Source organism: Balaenoptera musculus, chromosome 15 (genome assembly GCF_009873245.2).
Source record: "Balaenoptera musculus isolate JJ_BM4_2016_0621 chromosome 15, mBalMus1.pri.v3, whole genome shotgun sequence".
In the NCBI taxonomy this organism is placed as follows: domain Eukaryota; kingdom Metazoa; phylum Chordata; class Mammalia; order Artiodactyla; family Balaenopteridae; genus Balaenoptera; species Balaenoptera musculus.
Window position 1 is genome coordinate 59750233 of NC_045799.1, and position 15416 is coordinate 59765648.

Here is a 15416-nt window from a genome sequence, read left to right on the forward strand (position 1 = left end):
GGCTAGGACCTCCAGCCCTTCCAGAATTGCACAGCACTGTTGTGAGAGCTGTTAATGATTGATCTGGAAGTTTCGGTGACAGTTTAACTTATCGGCTTCACGTGATGTAGATCCAGCCGGTGGAAGAGTGGTGGTGGTGGGTATGTGCGCCCAGTGACTCAGAGTTAGTTCAAGTCATCATGCAAGGCGGAACTGTCACATAACCGAAAGAACCCTTGAAGTTCTCTCAAATAGCCGGCGAGGATCAACCGAGATAATCTAGGTGAAAAGCATGGAGTCGTGCAGTGTACGTGCTCAGTAAATGATTTTGCTCTGTTCGAGCCACACACAGTGTTTTTGGAAAAGTTGCAAGAGCGGTTATTGGTGCCTGGCTTCCTGGAATCCCCTCCCCCACCCCAAAAGAGCTTATCTCTTGCATAGTCTGAGTGTTGGTCTCCTGAGCTCTTTCCTGGAGCCTGACCTTCAAGTGGGGGTCAGGGTCTAAAGTGGGCACAGTGAGGAGGCAGCATGACTCCTCCAAACGCTCCAGAAACCCTGTGGGCGCTAGTGCTCCTGACCCTCCCCCGCCTCGGGGGGGCTTCTGGTGATCGTCCCCCTCTTCAGGTGAGCAAACTGAGGGTCAGATAAACTATGGGCCACGGCCACTCACTCAGTAAGGACTGAAGGGCAGCTCTTTCTCATTCCAGAATACAAACTGCATATATAAATTAAAAAAAAAAATATATATATATATATTTAAATTTTATTTATTTATTTATTTATTTATTTATTTTTGGCTGTGTTGGGTCTTCGTTTCTGTGCAAGGGCTTTCTCTAGTTGCGGCGAGCGGGGGCCACTCTTCATTGCGGTGCACAGGCCTCTCACTATCGCGGCCTCTCTTGTTGCGGAGCACAGGCTCCAGACGCGCAGGCTCAGTAGTTGTGGCACACGACCTTAGTTGCTCCGCGGCATGTGGGATCTTCCCAGACCAGGGCTCAAACCCGTGTCCCCTGCGTTGGCAGGCAGACTCTCAACCACCGCACCACCAGGGAAGCCCTATATATATTTTTTAAACTAAGTCCCTCAAAAATAATCTTGGGGGACCAAGTAATGAGATGGAAACTGGTGCTTTAGCTTACAATTAAGTGTAATAGATGTTGCCGTACATCGTGGGCCTTTTTTTGGTAAACTGAAATGACCACTTTGCATGTTTCTTTTGTTCAGATCAAACCGAGCGCTGATCAACGTCTGGATCCCATCAGTGTTTCTCCGGGGCAGAGCCGCCAATGCATTCCACGTGTATCAGGTAATTACCTGGTTTTCAGTTAGACGTCACCGCTGGGGTGGGGGCCACACTTGTTTGTTACTCTCTGGTGCTTTTGCCTCTTGGCGATGGAGTGCCATACGTAGAAGCCACAACCTCCAGATGCCAGCATCCACCTGCCCAACCTCCCCGAGGAAATGATCCTTCTGGCAGACAGAAGGAGGCAGGGTGGAGCTTTCTCGTGCTGTCGGGCCTCCTAGTGTGGCCGTGACCCCTCAGCTCGGACTGCTTGAGCAGAAATGGGATTTGTTGGCTTGTGTTGCAACTGAAACGTCCAGGCGTGGGTCTGGCCTCAGACCTGCCTGGACCTGTGGTCAGATGTCTGCTCCCATTTCCCCTGGTTTCCTCTGCTTGAGCATCCTTTTCAGGCTGGCGCCCTCTGTGGGTGGACCAGGCACCTCCCAGCAGCACCAGACTCTCAGCCTGTCCAGGCATCTCTCAGGAGTCTGTCTTGGATCCCAAGCCCATCCCTAAACCCCAGGGTTGGGTGATGGACTTCTGTGATGGGCCAGGTTCGAATCATGTGACCCCCACTGGCACTGGGGTTGGAGTTGACCTCATCTGACCATATGACTGAGAGAGGGGTGAGGGGGCTCCCCAGATGAAAACCAGGCCACTCTTTGCCAAAGAAGGGGCAACAGACACTTGGCAAGTGAACACTGCAGATGTGCCCTCTGCTTCCTTGAGGTAGAGCTGATCACCCCCTCCCCGGTTGAGGATTGAGTGTCTGAAACCAGGGGACCTTTGTTTTGGAGGTGATTTTGCCCCAACAGTTGGGACCCCAGTTCTCCATCTTTTCTCTGATTTTCTGATGCCTCTTCCAGCCCTGCCTACTTACCCTCTTCTTGGCTTTCTTGTTTCTCTTTCTTTTTCTTACCTGATCTGCAGCTGTTGGTGTTCACTTGTCCTGGACTGTTTTGTTTTTCAACTTTGACTCTTAGCCACTTCTGGTTCTGCTGTTGAATTATATCACAACAACTTTCATTACGTTTTGTTCTTATTCCCCGTGAGCTCCGTGAAGAGCCTTGAGTTTTGTTGCCATTTTTCTTAGTGGGGAATTGACCATTGAAGAAGTCTTCTCAGCTATTAAGATAGTTTCCCCAGAGACTGGGGTGGTGCAAAAAGGACACTGAACTTGAGAATAGAAGCCCTGGTTTCAGTTTTGTGGCCTTAGGTAAATCTCAGTTTCCTTATCTGTAAAACAGAAATAATAATAATGCTTACTTTGCACAGCTGTTGTTGTTGGGATTAGAAATACATGGTGTCCAGTAGGCACTTGGTATTCGTTTCTCATCTTCCAAAATGATCGCCGTGTTTAGTCTTTGATGGCAGGACTGGCAGTGGGCATGGGTTATATAGGAATGGGCTTAAGCATGACACACGCCTCTTACCTGAAATCTTACGGACAAATGAGCTAGAGTTTGGCAAGGAAGTTTGCACCGGAAAGTTATTCTAGTTTACTTGTTCAGCTGGGCGACAGTAGCATTTTAATAAGTGTTAGAGAATCTGAGGGTTCCTGATGCTCTCAGCTCTGGCTTGAAAAGAGAATTAGATATGACAGATTTCCGAATATCCTCTTCTCCTTTTATCCCAAACCAAACCCCCCCCCCCCAAAAAAAATCTCTCATTTGAGCGTCCTTCAAGTTCTGCTTTGCGGTCATCAGAATGCTGGGAGGTGTTGCCTGGAGAATGAAAAAAGTGAAGCAGACAGCTTTATTTAGAGCAAAATTAAAATGCGAGATCGCTTGAGAGGTTTCCTTGACCTTTCATTTTTTCACTCCTCCCCCTCACCTCACCCCAGGAAGCAATGGGGCCGTTTTTAGCTCCTGAAAGTCAGTTAAGGAATAAGATGGACACAGCAAATATGCCGTTGCCTGGGAGATTGTTTCCACAGTGGCCACCGTGGGATTCGAGCCGCACTCTCCCCATCCTTGACCATTTCCAGAGCTTTCCTGGGTGTGGTCCAGCCAGTGTGTGGAAGATGAGGCCTGGATTTCACGGAGCCACGAGGCTGACAGCTCCCACGTCACGTAGAGCAGCTGCGTCCCACACTGTGGGCTGTCTGAAATCTCTCCTGATCTTGGAGTGTGTTGAATGCAACTGTTTTTCTCCTTTTAGCTAACAACGCTTCTGGTTGGTACCTAAGAGGAAAATCTGAGCATGTGTTTGGAAGCATTTTAGAAAGTCTTCATTACAGTGTGATTTTTTTGGATTTTGTTGTTTTTTAAATGATAAATGATATTGGAGAGAGAGTGACTCCTGTAAAATACTGGTACTGTTGGACATTATTTTTATTAGTTAAAAAAATGCGTTTTATATAATTCCACAAAAGATTTGAGATAATTTCTAGAGAAACTCAGAAAAGAGTGATAAAATAGAAGTAAGAAATAAAATATCAGAGTCAGAGAAGATGTAAACTAAGAGTGTTTCCATTAAGGGAACAGTGGAAATCATATATATACATACATACATATATATGAGATCCTATGTGATTGCTCTCATTGGTTTGTAAGTTTCCTTTGAGCTTCCTGGCAACCAGTGTGAAAATGGAAATGTGACTATTTTGGATAATTCCATTGCTAATGAGAAGAAAATATGTCAGTTCCTCGAAGGGAGTTCTAAAAGAAATGTCCTCACAGAGCTTTAGATGAGGCAATAATAAAGAATGTGGTAGGTGATGCCCTGTTACATCCCTATGACAAATCACTGTCAGGTTTCCTTAAGACCGCCCTCCAAGGAAGCCAAGGGCATAACCTCAAAATGAACCATAGTTCATTTGAAGAGCCCAGACAAAAGGATCAGCACATGTAGCTTTTCAGTAGATCTGCACTGTCCAGTCCGACAGCCACTAGCCACGTGTGGTCATTTAAATGTTTTTTTTTTTTTTTTGGCTGTGTTGGGTCTTCGCTGCTGCACGTGGGCTTTCTCTAGTTGCTGCGAGCAGGAGATACTCTTTGTTGCGGAACATGGGCTCTGGAGCGCGGGCTTCAGTAGTTGTGGCGCACGGGCTTAGTTGCTCCGCGGCATGTGGGATCTTCCTGGACCAGGGCTCAAACCTGCGTCCCCTGCATTGGCAGGAGGATTCTTAACCACTGTGCCACGATTGGTGGCATCATTTAAATTTGACTTAATCAAAATGGGAAGAAATTAAACTCTAGTTCCTCAGGCACACCAGCCACATTTCAAGTGCCTTCTTAGCCACATGTGGCTGGTGGCTACCGTATTGGACAACGCGGATACAGCACACTTCCATCATCTCAGGAAGCTCTGTTGGATGGTGATGATCTAGAACAGTCTCTCCCAGAGTGGCAGAAAGCAAGATGATCTTCTGTGTGATCTTCTATGTGCTTAGTGAGGTTTTAGAGAGATGGAGACTGGATGTCCAATAAATAGTTCTGCAGGGAGAAGGCCACTCGCCTTTCAGCTCTTCAGTCACTGGCAATGACCTGAAAGAGAAAGTCTCCACGTGGCCCTTAGGCCTTTAACGCCCTGTAATCCTGCATCTTAGCAAAGATGGAGGAAGGCCCAGGATCAACGCCTTTGGCCGGCAACAGACTCCAGCTCAATTAGCTACTTTGTTTTCTTTCATTGTATTTGTTTTCTGTTCATCTGCCTTCTACTGTTTTTCCATTTACCACGGTGATGTACAGTTTCCTTTTAAAATAAATTTAAGCAGAAAGAAAGTGAGTCAGCTTAAAGAAAAATACTGAATGTATGATAGGGAAAACAGCAAGAAGTTTAGGACAGTGCTATGTGAAGGAATAATATTTGGGAAACGCCACCTCTCAGTGGTCTGTGTATGTTACATGAAATAGCTCATTCAGTCCTCACAACAACCCTGTGAGGTAACAAATGCTTATTATCCCCATTTTATAGATAAGACAACAAAGACACAGAGAAGCAGCTCATTCAGTAACATGACTTTCAGCCCCCAAAGCATTTTCTGACAAGGTACTGGTTTGCATAGATTCTGTGAATGTGGGCAGAGTCCAGATTTAAAAATCCGAGAAGCAGATGGGGCAGTTGGCTTGGAAGGGCCCAGCCTGACCAAGAACTCGCCGTGTGGATGGCCCCCTGCATCCCTGAGGCCAGGGGCCAAGGGTCCCCCTGACACCAAGCCAGGGATTTTCTGTCCATCTGTTCCGGGCCCCCTGCAGTATACACGTCAGAGCCCTGCAAAACCCGGAGCCAAGCTGTGGGCAAGTTTGCTTTGGAAAATTGTTAAAGCAGGGCCTGTTGGCCGTGACGGCTCTGGCCACAGAAGAGTTTCACGGATGCTTTCTCAGAACCTCTTGTTTGAGCAGTGGCAGGGTCCCTAGAGCCTGCCCTGGGACGCTTGGGAACTGTGGCACTTCTGACTGCAGAAGAACTTAGCTAGGTCACCCGCTGCCTTGTGTTACTGGGCTCTCACCACTTGTCTTGTGGGAGAGGTCTGGGTGTATATTTTGCACAAAGGATCCTGGCCAGAAGTGCTGTCCCTTGACAGGATTGAATGCAAGTTATTAAAAAAAGTTTGTATCTCCAAACACCATGGTTTCCACACTCTGCTCCTGGGTCCCAAGGTGGGTGCTGAGGTGTGTTCTGGCATAAAAGTAAGAAATGGCAGCCTTTGACCAATTTTCAGAGCAAAAGTAAAATTGATGTCCAGGGCTTCCCTGGTGGTGCAGTGGTTGAGAATCTGCCTGCTAATGCAGGGGACACGGGTTCGAGCCCTGGTCTGGGAAGATCCCACATGCCGCGGAGCAACTAGGCCCGTGAGCCACAACTACTGAGCCTGCGCGTCTGGAGCCTGTGCTCCGCAACAAGAGAGGCCGCGATAGTGAGAGGCCCGCTCACTGTGATGAAGAGTGGCCCCCGCTTGCGCAACTAGAGAAAGCCCTCGCACAGAAACGAAGACCCAACACAGCCATAAATAAATAAATAAATAAATAAATAAAAATTAAAAAAAAAAATTAATGTCCAGAACTTTCCCAATTTAAATTTTTCTTCCACAAATGTTTCTTACTTCTCGCCCCTGCTAACTAATGCTTGGCTGCCAGCAGACACTAGCCAGAGACAAAATGATTAAATAGCAACAAACAGAATGGAACAAAACAAAACCAAACCCTATTTACTAATTGGTCTTGCTCAGTTTCCCTCTCCCTCTCCCTCTCCCTCTCTCTCTCTCTCTCTCTCTCTCTCTGTCTCTGTGTTAATACACAGTTGTCCTAGTGGGTCTGACTTTCTGTCCCACATGACATAGTGACATTTGTTGTTAATCAATTAGCCTTTATACCTTTGCAGATGTTTGCTCTTATTTCCCAAATACCCCAACTTCCAAACCAGTTTGAGGTCCACTGTCTTAATATCCTACTGTAGTGTTTATAAAGGCATGTTAGACCTTAAAACAATCTACTTATTTTTTTTCCTTATGCAAATATTACAGCCGCTAAATCGGCATGAAATAATACATCAATACACTTACTCTCTGAACTCTTAGGTCTTTCCCTTTGAAAAGCACTGTTAGTGTAAGTACAGCTGGAATCAGTCCTCTACGTGGGAGTTTATTTCAGCCTCTGAATTTAGCCACCAGAAACACTGGCTATGGTGCAATATTCCGTTTGCCCAGCACAACTAATTAGGTCTTCTTTGTAAAGAAAGTTGCTTTGTTTCAGCAAAGCTTTTTCCTTCTAGAGTAAGTCCCCTTTCCTTGGGACCACAGGAGGTTGTCTTGACTTAGAGAAAAGGCGGTACCCCAAGAAGACTCCTTCAGTGTTGGAGGTTCCCCCACCCCCAAAAGGTTATTGTGTAGCCTGGGCAGGTGTTTTCAAGGTTTATTCTAGTGGAGCATGTTTATACATGCAGCTCAGGGAAAGCCCATGATTTTTCGTATTAATAATAGATCACAGGGTCTGGCGGGCTGCATGGGGCTGCAGGTGGTTTGGAGGATGGTCATGTTTTTGCACCTCAGGCTTCGGGTGCTTCAGCCCTTTTCATCTCTGTCCTAAGATGGTTTACTCTTGAGGCCCTCAAGGTTGCTGTTACCTACGGTTCCATCTTTATGCTTGCTTAAAGTGTATAGCTATGTGAGAGGAGGGGATTCATTAAGTAGAGATGGATGGGATGTTTGAGCCACGCACAGAAATGGGAATGGCAGCTGCAGCAACGTGGGCTGACCAGAAGCCTCTGCCCTAGCGGTTACCATTCCAGGTGTGCGGACACAGGGACCAGCTCTGAGGCCCAAGGGATTCTCTCTCATTCACGCCAGGTCCTTCCCACCACACCTGCTGTGAACCAGGCAGGCGGGGAAGACAGCGGTGGATCGTTTGATTTCTGAGTTTCGTTCCAGCCAGGTTGGCTTCTGTGCTGCATGATAAGCAAAACTGTGGGAGGCTTTGCCTTTGTTCTCGCTCTCTCCTTCCTTGAGAACTTTCCATCCCACAAAGTCAAGCACCTCCGCACCTCTGAGGATTACAGCACGTTAACCTCCAGCTGTTCTTGGGATGCTCAAGGCTTCTGGGAAAGCCTGATACAGGTGAAAACAAAAAGCCAAACGGAAAAAGCCTGTTTGCCTCCCCTTGGACATATGTGTCACTATTATTCTGTTACTGCCTTTATCTTCTCAAACAGGAGGAACTTTTTCCCCCCCTTTCATAGTATAATTCCATTATTTATCCCAAAGCTGTGGATTGAGGGCCGACTAGATGCCAGACATGTGCTAAACGCTGCAGAGCCTGGGGTGAGCAAGACTTGACATTGTACTTACCCTCCCAACCTCACAGGCTGGAGGGGGACAGTTGCTCTCGAGTAAACAGAACAGTCTCGTGAGATAAGGGCTGCAGAGAGAGGTACGGGTGGGAGGGATGGAACACCACTCACCTTGCAAAGTGACAACAGACGATGATGGATAACGTGGTTGGCACAGCACCTGGCAAACAGCTACTGTGCAGACACTACCCTTAGTGACCTGAGGACCACTTGACTTGTGATAAGCAATTAGACCTGAAAGTAAACATAAAAGAATTACCCCCTGTTGAACTGAATGTCTCTGGGCATGTTTGTGTGCTCAAAAAAGCCTTTATTTAGCATCTACTTGATCAAGGGCTCCACATCAGCCTCCTTAGGGGCGGCAAGGAGCAAGATACCTTTGTCCTCAAGGTGTCTGGGTCTGGTGAGGGGACGGAGCCCCATCAAGCAGCTGAAATGCAAGGGTCGTGTTGAGCGGCTCCATGGAGGCTTAGCAGAGGGGTGAGCTCTGCTGGAGGGAGAGACCTGGGCTCAGAGGTGAAACCTAGGATCATAGTTCACTTTCCCAATGGGACTCCCTGGAAGCCTGAAAGCATTAATGCCCAGGCCCCAGTATATTATAGTTTCACCAGCCCAGAGCTGCCCAGTTGGTGCTAGGTTTAGTCTTGTTTTGAATTCAAGTACAGTCTTTACTTATTGAGTACTGGGTTGCACCAGTGACATTACTCACCAGCGTCTCCAAGGTGCCTGTACGTGATCCCACAGCATCATCACCCTCTTGGCCTCCTCCGAGGAGGTTTCCCAAGATGGTACCCCAGTTTAACGCTGCCTCTTTGTGTGGAGCCATAGGCACAGCTGGCGTGTAAATCTGGATGAGCTAAACACATATATGTTCTCGGTTTCTGTTGCTGGAATACAGTTGGGGTGGCCTCAAGGAGGTACCACCCCCAGTTCTGATGTACTACTGGCTGTCTTCTTCACAAGGCACTGCAGCTGGCATTTGGTTATTGTTGATCATTGTCAAGGACGTCTTCTCCTTTGAGATCTGCTCTGTAAAATCTCTAATCTTTGCTAATTAAGGCCATCTGAATTGGCCATAATTCTTATATTGGACTTGTAGGACATCTCCATTTCTGAATTGGTGTAGAAATGGACTCTAGTAAAATTATTGAGTATTAAACATTATATTAGGAATGCTTTTTGCTGCAAGTAACATATTATCTCACTCAAAGTGACTTAACCAATAGGAGTTAATATATGTAACAAAAAGCTGGGGACTCAGGTATTCAATAGCTTAATCACATCAGTGGCTTCCAGAGCTGTTAGCACTTCCTCTTTACAAGACAGTGTCCAAGTGGGAAGAAGAGAGGTTTTTACTCACACATTATTTTTTTAATCGAAAAGAAAAATCTTTGCCTAAAGCCCTCCTGTGGACTTCGCTTAGATCCTGATGACCCAAGGTGAGGTCACATAGCCATGGTCTCACTGAAAGCAAAGCTGGGAAAATGAGCATCTCCCTGTCTCAGTCCCTGAGCAGGTGGAGAGCTCTGCCAGTAGGTGAGACAGGCAGGGAGCTGGCCATTGGGTAGGCAGCCGGGCTTCTGCCACAGGCACTGTAATGTACATCGTGTTGACAGAAATTAATCATTCGAGGGACTTCCCTGGTGGCTCAGTGGTTAAGAATCCGCCTGCCAGTGCAGGGGAACACAGGTTCGAGCCCTGGTCTGGGAAGATCCCACATGCTGTGGAGCAACTAAGCCCATGCACCACAATTACTGAGCCTGTGCTCTAGAGCCCGTGAGCCACAACTACTGAGCCTGCGTGCCACAACTGCTGAGCCCGTGTGCTGCACCTACTGAAGCCCGTGTGCCTAGAGCCTGTGCTCCGCAACAAGAGAAGCCACTGCAATGAGAAGCCCATGCGCTGCGACAAAGAGTAGCCCCCACTCGCCACAACTAGAGAAAGCCCGCTCGCAGCAGCAAAGACCCAATGCAGCCAAAAATAAATAAATAAATAAATTAATTAATTAATTAAAAAGAAATCAGTCGATCTAAGAAAGAAATGGAAAATTTTATTCAAGTCAAATTGAGGATTATAACCCAGGAACAGCATCTTAGAAAGCTCTGAGAACCATTCCACTGATTAGAAGTCAAAGCACAGTTATATAAGTTCTTTTGAGACAGAGGGCTGTACCTGAAATGATGCATTATTGACAGTTGACACAATCCAGATGTGCAAGTACAAAGTGGTGGGTCATCATGACCCCTTAAGAGATCAAGAAGGGGAGAGGAGCTTCAAGATGGCAGAAGAGTAAGATGTGGAGATCACCTTCCTCCCCACAGATACATCAGAAATACATCCACATGTGGAACAACTCCTACAGAACACCTACTGAACGCTGGCAGAAGACCTCAGACCTCCCAAAAGGCAAGAAACTCCCCAGGTACCTGGGTAGGGCAAAAGAAAAAAGAAAAAACAGAGACAAAAGAATAGGGGCGGGACCCACACCAGTGGGAGGGAGCTGTGAAGGAGGAAAGGTTTCCACACACTAGGAAGCCCCTTCGCCAGTGGAGACTGCGGGTGGGCGAGGGGGAAAGCTTCGGAGCCACAGAGGAGAGCGCAGCAACAGGGGTGCGGAGGGCAAAGCGGAGAGATTCCCGCACGGAGGATCGGTGCTGAGCAGCACTCACCAGCCCGAGAGGCTCGTCTGCTCACCCGCCGGGGCGGGTGGGGCTGGGAGCTAAGGCTCGGGCTTCGGTCGGATCCCAGGGAGAGGACGGGGGTTGGCTGCGTGAACACAGCCTGAAGGGGTTAGCGCACCACAGCTAGCCGGGAGGGAGTCCGGGAAAAGGTCTGGCGCTGCCGAAGAGGCAAGAGACTTTTTCTTCCCTCTTTGTTTCCTGGTGCGCGAGGAGAGGGGATTAAGAGCGCCGCCTAAACGAGCTCCAGAGACGGGCGCGAGCCGTGGCTATCAGCGCGGACCCCAGAGACGGGCATGAGACGCTAAGGCTGCTGCTGCCGCCACCAAGAAGCCTGTGTGCAAGCACAGGTCACTGTCCACACCTCCCCTCCCGGGAGCCTGTGATGCCCTCCACTGCCAGGGTCCCGAGATCCAGGGACAACTTCCCCGGGAGAACGCATGGCACGCCTCAGGCTGGTGCAATGTCATGCCAGCCTCTGCCGCCGCAGGCTCACTCCGCATCTATACCCCTGCCTCCCCACGGCCTGAGTGAGCCAGAGCCCCCGAAGCAGCTGCTCCTTTAACCCCGTCCTGTCTGAGTGGGAACAGACGACCTACACGCAGAGGCGGGTCCAAATCCAAAGCTGAATCCCAGGAACTGTGCAAACAAAGAAGAGAAAGGGAAATCTCTCCCAGCAGCCTCAGGAGCAGCGGATTACATCTCCACAATCAACTTGACGTACCTTGCATCTGTGGAATACCTGAATAGACAACGAATCATCCCAAATCAAGGAGGTGGACTTTGGGAGCAACGATATATATATTTTTTCTCCTTTTTCTCTTTTTGTGAGTGTGTATGTGTATGCTTCTGTGTGTGATTTTGTCTGTATAGCTTTGCTTTTACCATTTGTCCTAGGGTTCTGTCTGTCCGTATTTTTGTTTTTGTTTTTGTTTTTTAGTATAGTTTTTAGTGCTTCTTATCATTGGTAGATTTGTTTTTTGGTTTGGTTGCTCTCCTCTCTTTCTTTCTTTTTTTATTTTTATTTTTTTAAAGTTTTAAATTATTTTTTATTTTAATAACTTTTTGTTTTATCTTCTTTCTTTCTTTCTTTTTTTTTCTCCCTTTTATTCTGAGACATGTGGATGACAGGCTCTTGGTGCTCCAGCGTCAGGGCTGTGCCTCTGAGGTGGGAGAGCCAAGTTCAGGACATTGGTCCACAAGAGACCTCCCAGCTCCACATAATATCAAACGGCAAAAATCTCCCAGAGATCTCCATCAACGCCAAGACCCAGCTCCACTCAACAACAAGGAAGCTACAGTGCAGGACACCCTATGCCAAAGAACTAGCAAGACAGGAACATAACCCCACCCATTAGCAGAGAGGCTGCCTAAAATCATAATAAGGTCACAGACACCCCAAAACACACCACCAGATGTGGACCTGCCCACCAGAAAGACAAGATCCAGCCTCATCCACCAGAACACAGGCACTAGTCCCCTCCACCAGGAAGCATACACAACCCACTGAACCAACATTAGCCACTTGGGGCAGACACCAAAAACAATGGGAACTACGAACCTGCAGCCTGCGAAAAGGAGACCCCAAACACAGTAAGTTAAGCAAAATGAGAAGACAGAGAAACACAAAGCAGATGAAGGAGCAAGGTAAAAACCCACCAGACCTAACAAATGAAGAGGAAATAGGCAGTCTACCTGAAAAAGAATTCAAAATAATGATAGTAAACATGATCCAAAATCTTGGAAATAGAATGGAGAAAATACAAGAAAGGTTTAACAAGGACCTAGAAGAACTAAAGAGCAAACAGTGATGAACAACACAATAAATGAAATTAAAAATTCTCTAGAAGGGATCAATAGCAGAATAACTGAGGCAGAAGAACGGATAAGTGACCTGGAAGATAAAATAGTGGAAATAACTACTGCCAAGCAGAATAAAGAAAAAAGAATGAAAAGAATTGAGGACAGTCTCAGAGACCTCTGGGACAACATTAAATGCACCAACATTCGAATTATAGGGGTCCCAGAAGAAGAGAAAAAGAGAGTGACTGAGAAAATACTTGAAGAGATTGTAGTTGAAAACTTCCCTAATATGGGAAAGGAAATAGTTAATCAAGTCCAGGAAGCACAGAGAGTCCCATACAGGATAAATCCAAGGAGAAGCACACCAAGACACATATTAATCAAACTAACAAAAATTAAATACAAAGAAAAAATATTAAAAGCAGCAAGGGAAAAACAACAAATAACATACAAGGGAATCCCCATAAGGTTAACAGCTGATCTTTCAGCAGAAACTCTGCAAGCCAGAAGGGAGTGGCAGGACATATTTAAAGTGATGAAGGGGAAAAACCTACAACCAAGATTACTCTACCCAGCAAGGATCTCATTCAGATTTGACAGAGAAATTAAAACCTTTACAGACAAGCAAAAGCTAAGAGAATTCAGCACCACCAAAGCAGCTTTACAACAAATGCTAAAGGAACTTCTCTAGGCAGGAAACACAAGAGAAGGAAAAGACCTACAATAACAAACCCAAAACAATTAAGAAAATGGTAATAGGAACATACATATCCATAATTACCTTAAATGTAAATGGATTAAATGCTCCAACCAAAAGACACAGACAGGCTGAATGGATTCAAAAACAAGACCCGTATATATGCTGTCTACAAGAGACCCACTTCAGACCTAGGGACACATACAGACTGAAAGTGAGGGGATGGAAAAAGATATTCCATGCAAATGGAAATCAAAAGAACGCTGGAGTAGCAATTCTCATATCAGACAAAATAGACTTTAAAATAAAGACGATTACAACAGACAAAGAAGGACACTACATAATGATCAAGAGATCAATCCAAGAAGAAGATATAACAATTGTAAATATTTATGCACCCAACATAGGAGCACCTCAGTACATAAGGCATATACTAACAGCCATAAAAGGGGAAATCGACAGTAACACAATCATAGTAGGAGACTTTAACACCCCACTTTCACCAATGGACAGATCATCCAAAATGATAATAAATAAGGAAACACAAGCTTTAAATGATACATTAAACAAGATGGACTTAATTGATATTTATAGGACATTCCATCCAAAAACAACAGAATACACTTTTTTCTCAAGTGCTCATGGAACATTCTGCAGGATAGATCACATCTTGGGTCACAAATCAAGCCTTGGTAAATTTAAGAAAATTGAAATCATATCAAGCATCTTTTCTGACCACAACGCTATGAGACTAGATATCAATTACAGGAAAAAGTCTGTAAAAAATACAAACACATAGAGGCTAAACAATACACTACTTAATAACCAAGAGACCACTGAAGAAATCAAATAGAGGAAATCAAAAAATACCTAGAAACAAATGACAATGAAAACACGATGACCCAAAACCTATGGGATGCAGCAAAAGCAGTTCTAAGAGGGAAGTTTAGAGCAATACCTTAAGAAACAAGAAACATCTCAAATAAACAACCTAACCTTACACCTAAAGCAATTAGAGAAAGAAGAACAATAAAACCCCAAAGTTAGCAGAAGGAAAGAAATCATAAAGATCAGATCAGAAATCAATGAAAAAGAAATGAAGGAAACGATAGCAAAGATCAATAAAACTAAAAGCTGGTTCTTTGAGAAGATAAACAAAATTGATACACTATTAGCCAGACTCATCAAGACAAAAAGGGAGAAGACTCAAATCAATAGAATTAGAAATGAAAAAGGAGATGTAACAACTGACACTGCAGAAATACAAAGGATCATGAGAGATTACTACAAGCAACTATATGCCAATAAAATGGACAACCTGGAAGAAATGGACAAATTCTTAGAAATGCACAACCTACCGAGACTGAACCAGGAAGAAATAGAAAATATGAACAGACCAGTTACAAGCACTGAAATTGAAACTGGGATTAAAAATCTTCCAGCAAACAAAAGCCCAGGACCAGATGGCTTCACAGGCGAATTCTATCAAACATTTAGAGAGGAGTTAACACCTATCCTTCTCAAACTCTTACAAAATACAGCAGAGGGAGGAACACTCCCAAACTCATTCTACGAGGCCACCATCACCCTGATACCAAAACCAGACAAAGATGTCACAAAGAAAGAAAACTACTGGCAATATCACTGCTGAACATAGATGCAAAAATCCTCAACAAAATACTAGCAAACAGAATCCAACAGCACATTAAAAGGATCATACACCATGATCAAGTGGGGTTTATCCCAGGAATGCAAGGATTCTTCAATATATGCAAATCAATCAATGTGATACACCATATTAACAAATTGAAGGAGAAAAACCATGTGATCATCTCAATAGATGCAGAAAAAGCTTTTGACAAAATCCAACACCCATTTATGATAAAAACCCTCCAGAAAGTAGGCATAGAGGGAACTTTCCTCAACATAATAAAGGCCATATATGACAAACCCACAGCCAACATTGTCCTCAATGGTGAAAAACTGAAACCATTTCCACTAAGATCAGGAACAAGACAAGGTTGCCCACTCTCACCACTATTATTCAACATAGTTTTGGAAGTTTTAGCCACAACAATCAGAGAAGAAAAAGAAGTAAAATGTATCCAAATTGGAAAAGAAGAAGTAAAGCTGTCACTGTTTGCAGATGACATGATACTATACATAGAGAATCCTAAAAATGCTACCA

General features: G+C 45.4%; 1 protein-coding gene across 4 annotated transcripts in view; it reads left to right on the plus strand.

Moving 5' to 3' along the window:
• Positions 1-15416, plus strand: part of SNX29 (sorting nexin 29) — a 569335-nt gene that overhangs the window by 389639 nt on the left and 164280 nt on the right. For all 4 annotated transcript variants that reach the window (XM_036826193.1, XM_036826192.1, XM_036826194.1 and 1 more), the window contains one exon: positions 1204-1285. In XM_036826193.1, the coding sequence (XP_036682088.1) occupies positions 1204-1285 (82 nt within the window). The remainder of the gene's footprint in view (positions 1-1203; positions 1286-15416) is intronic.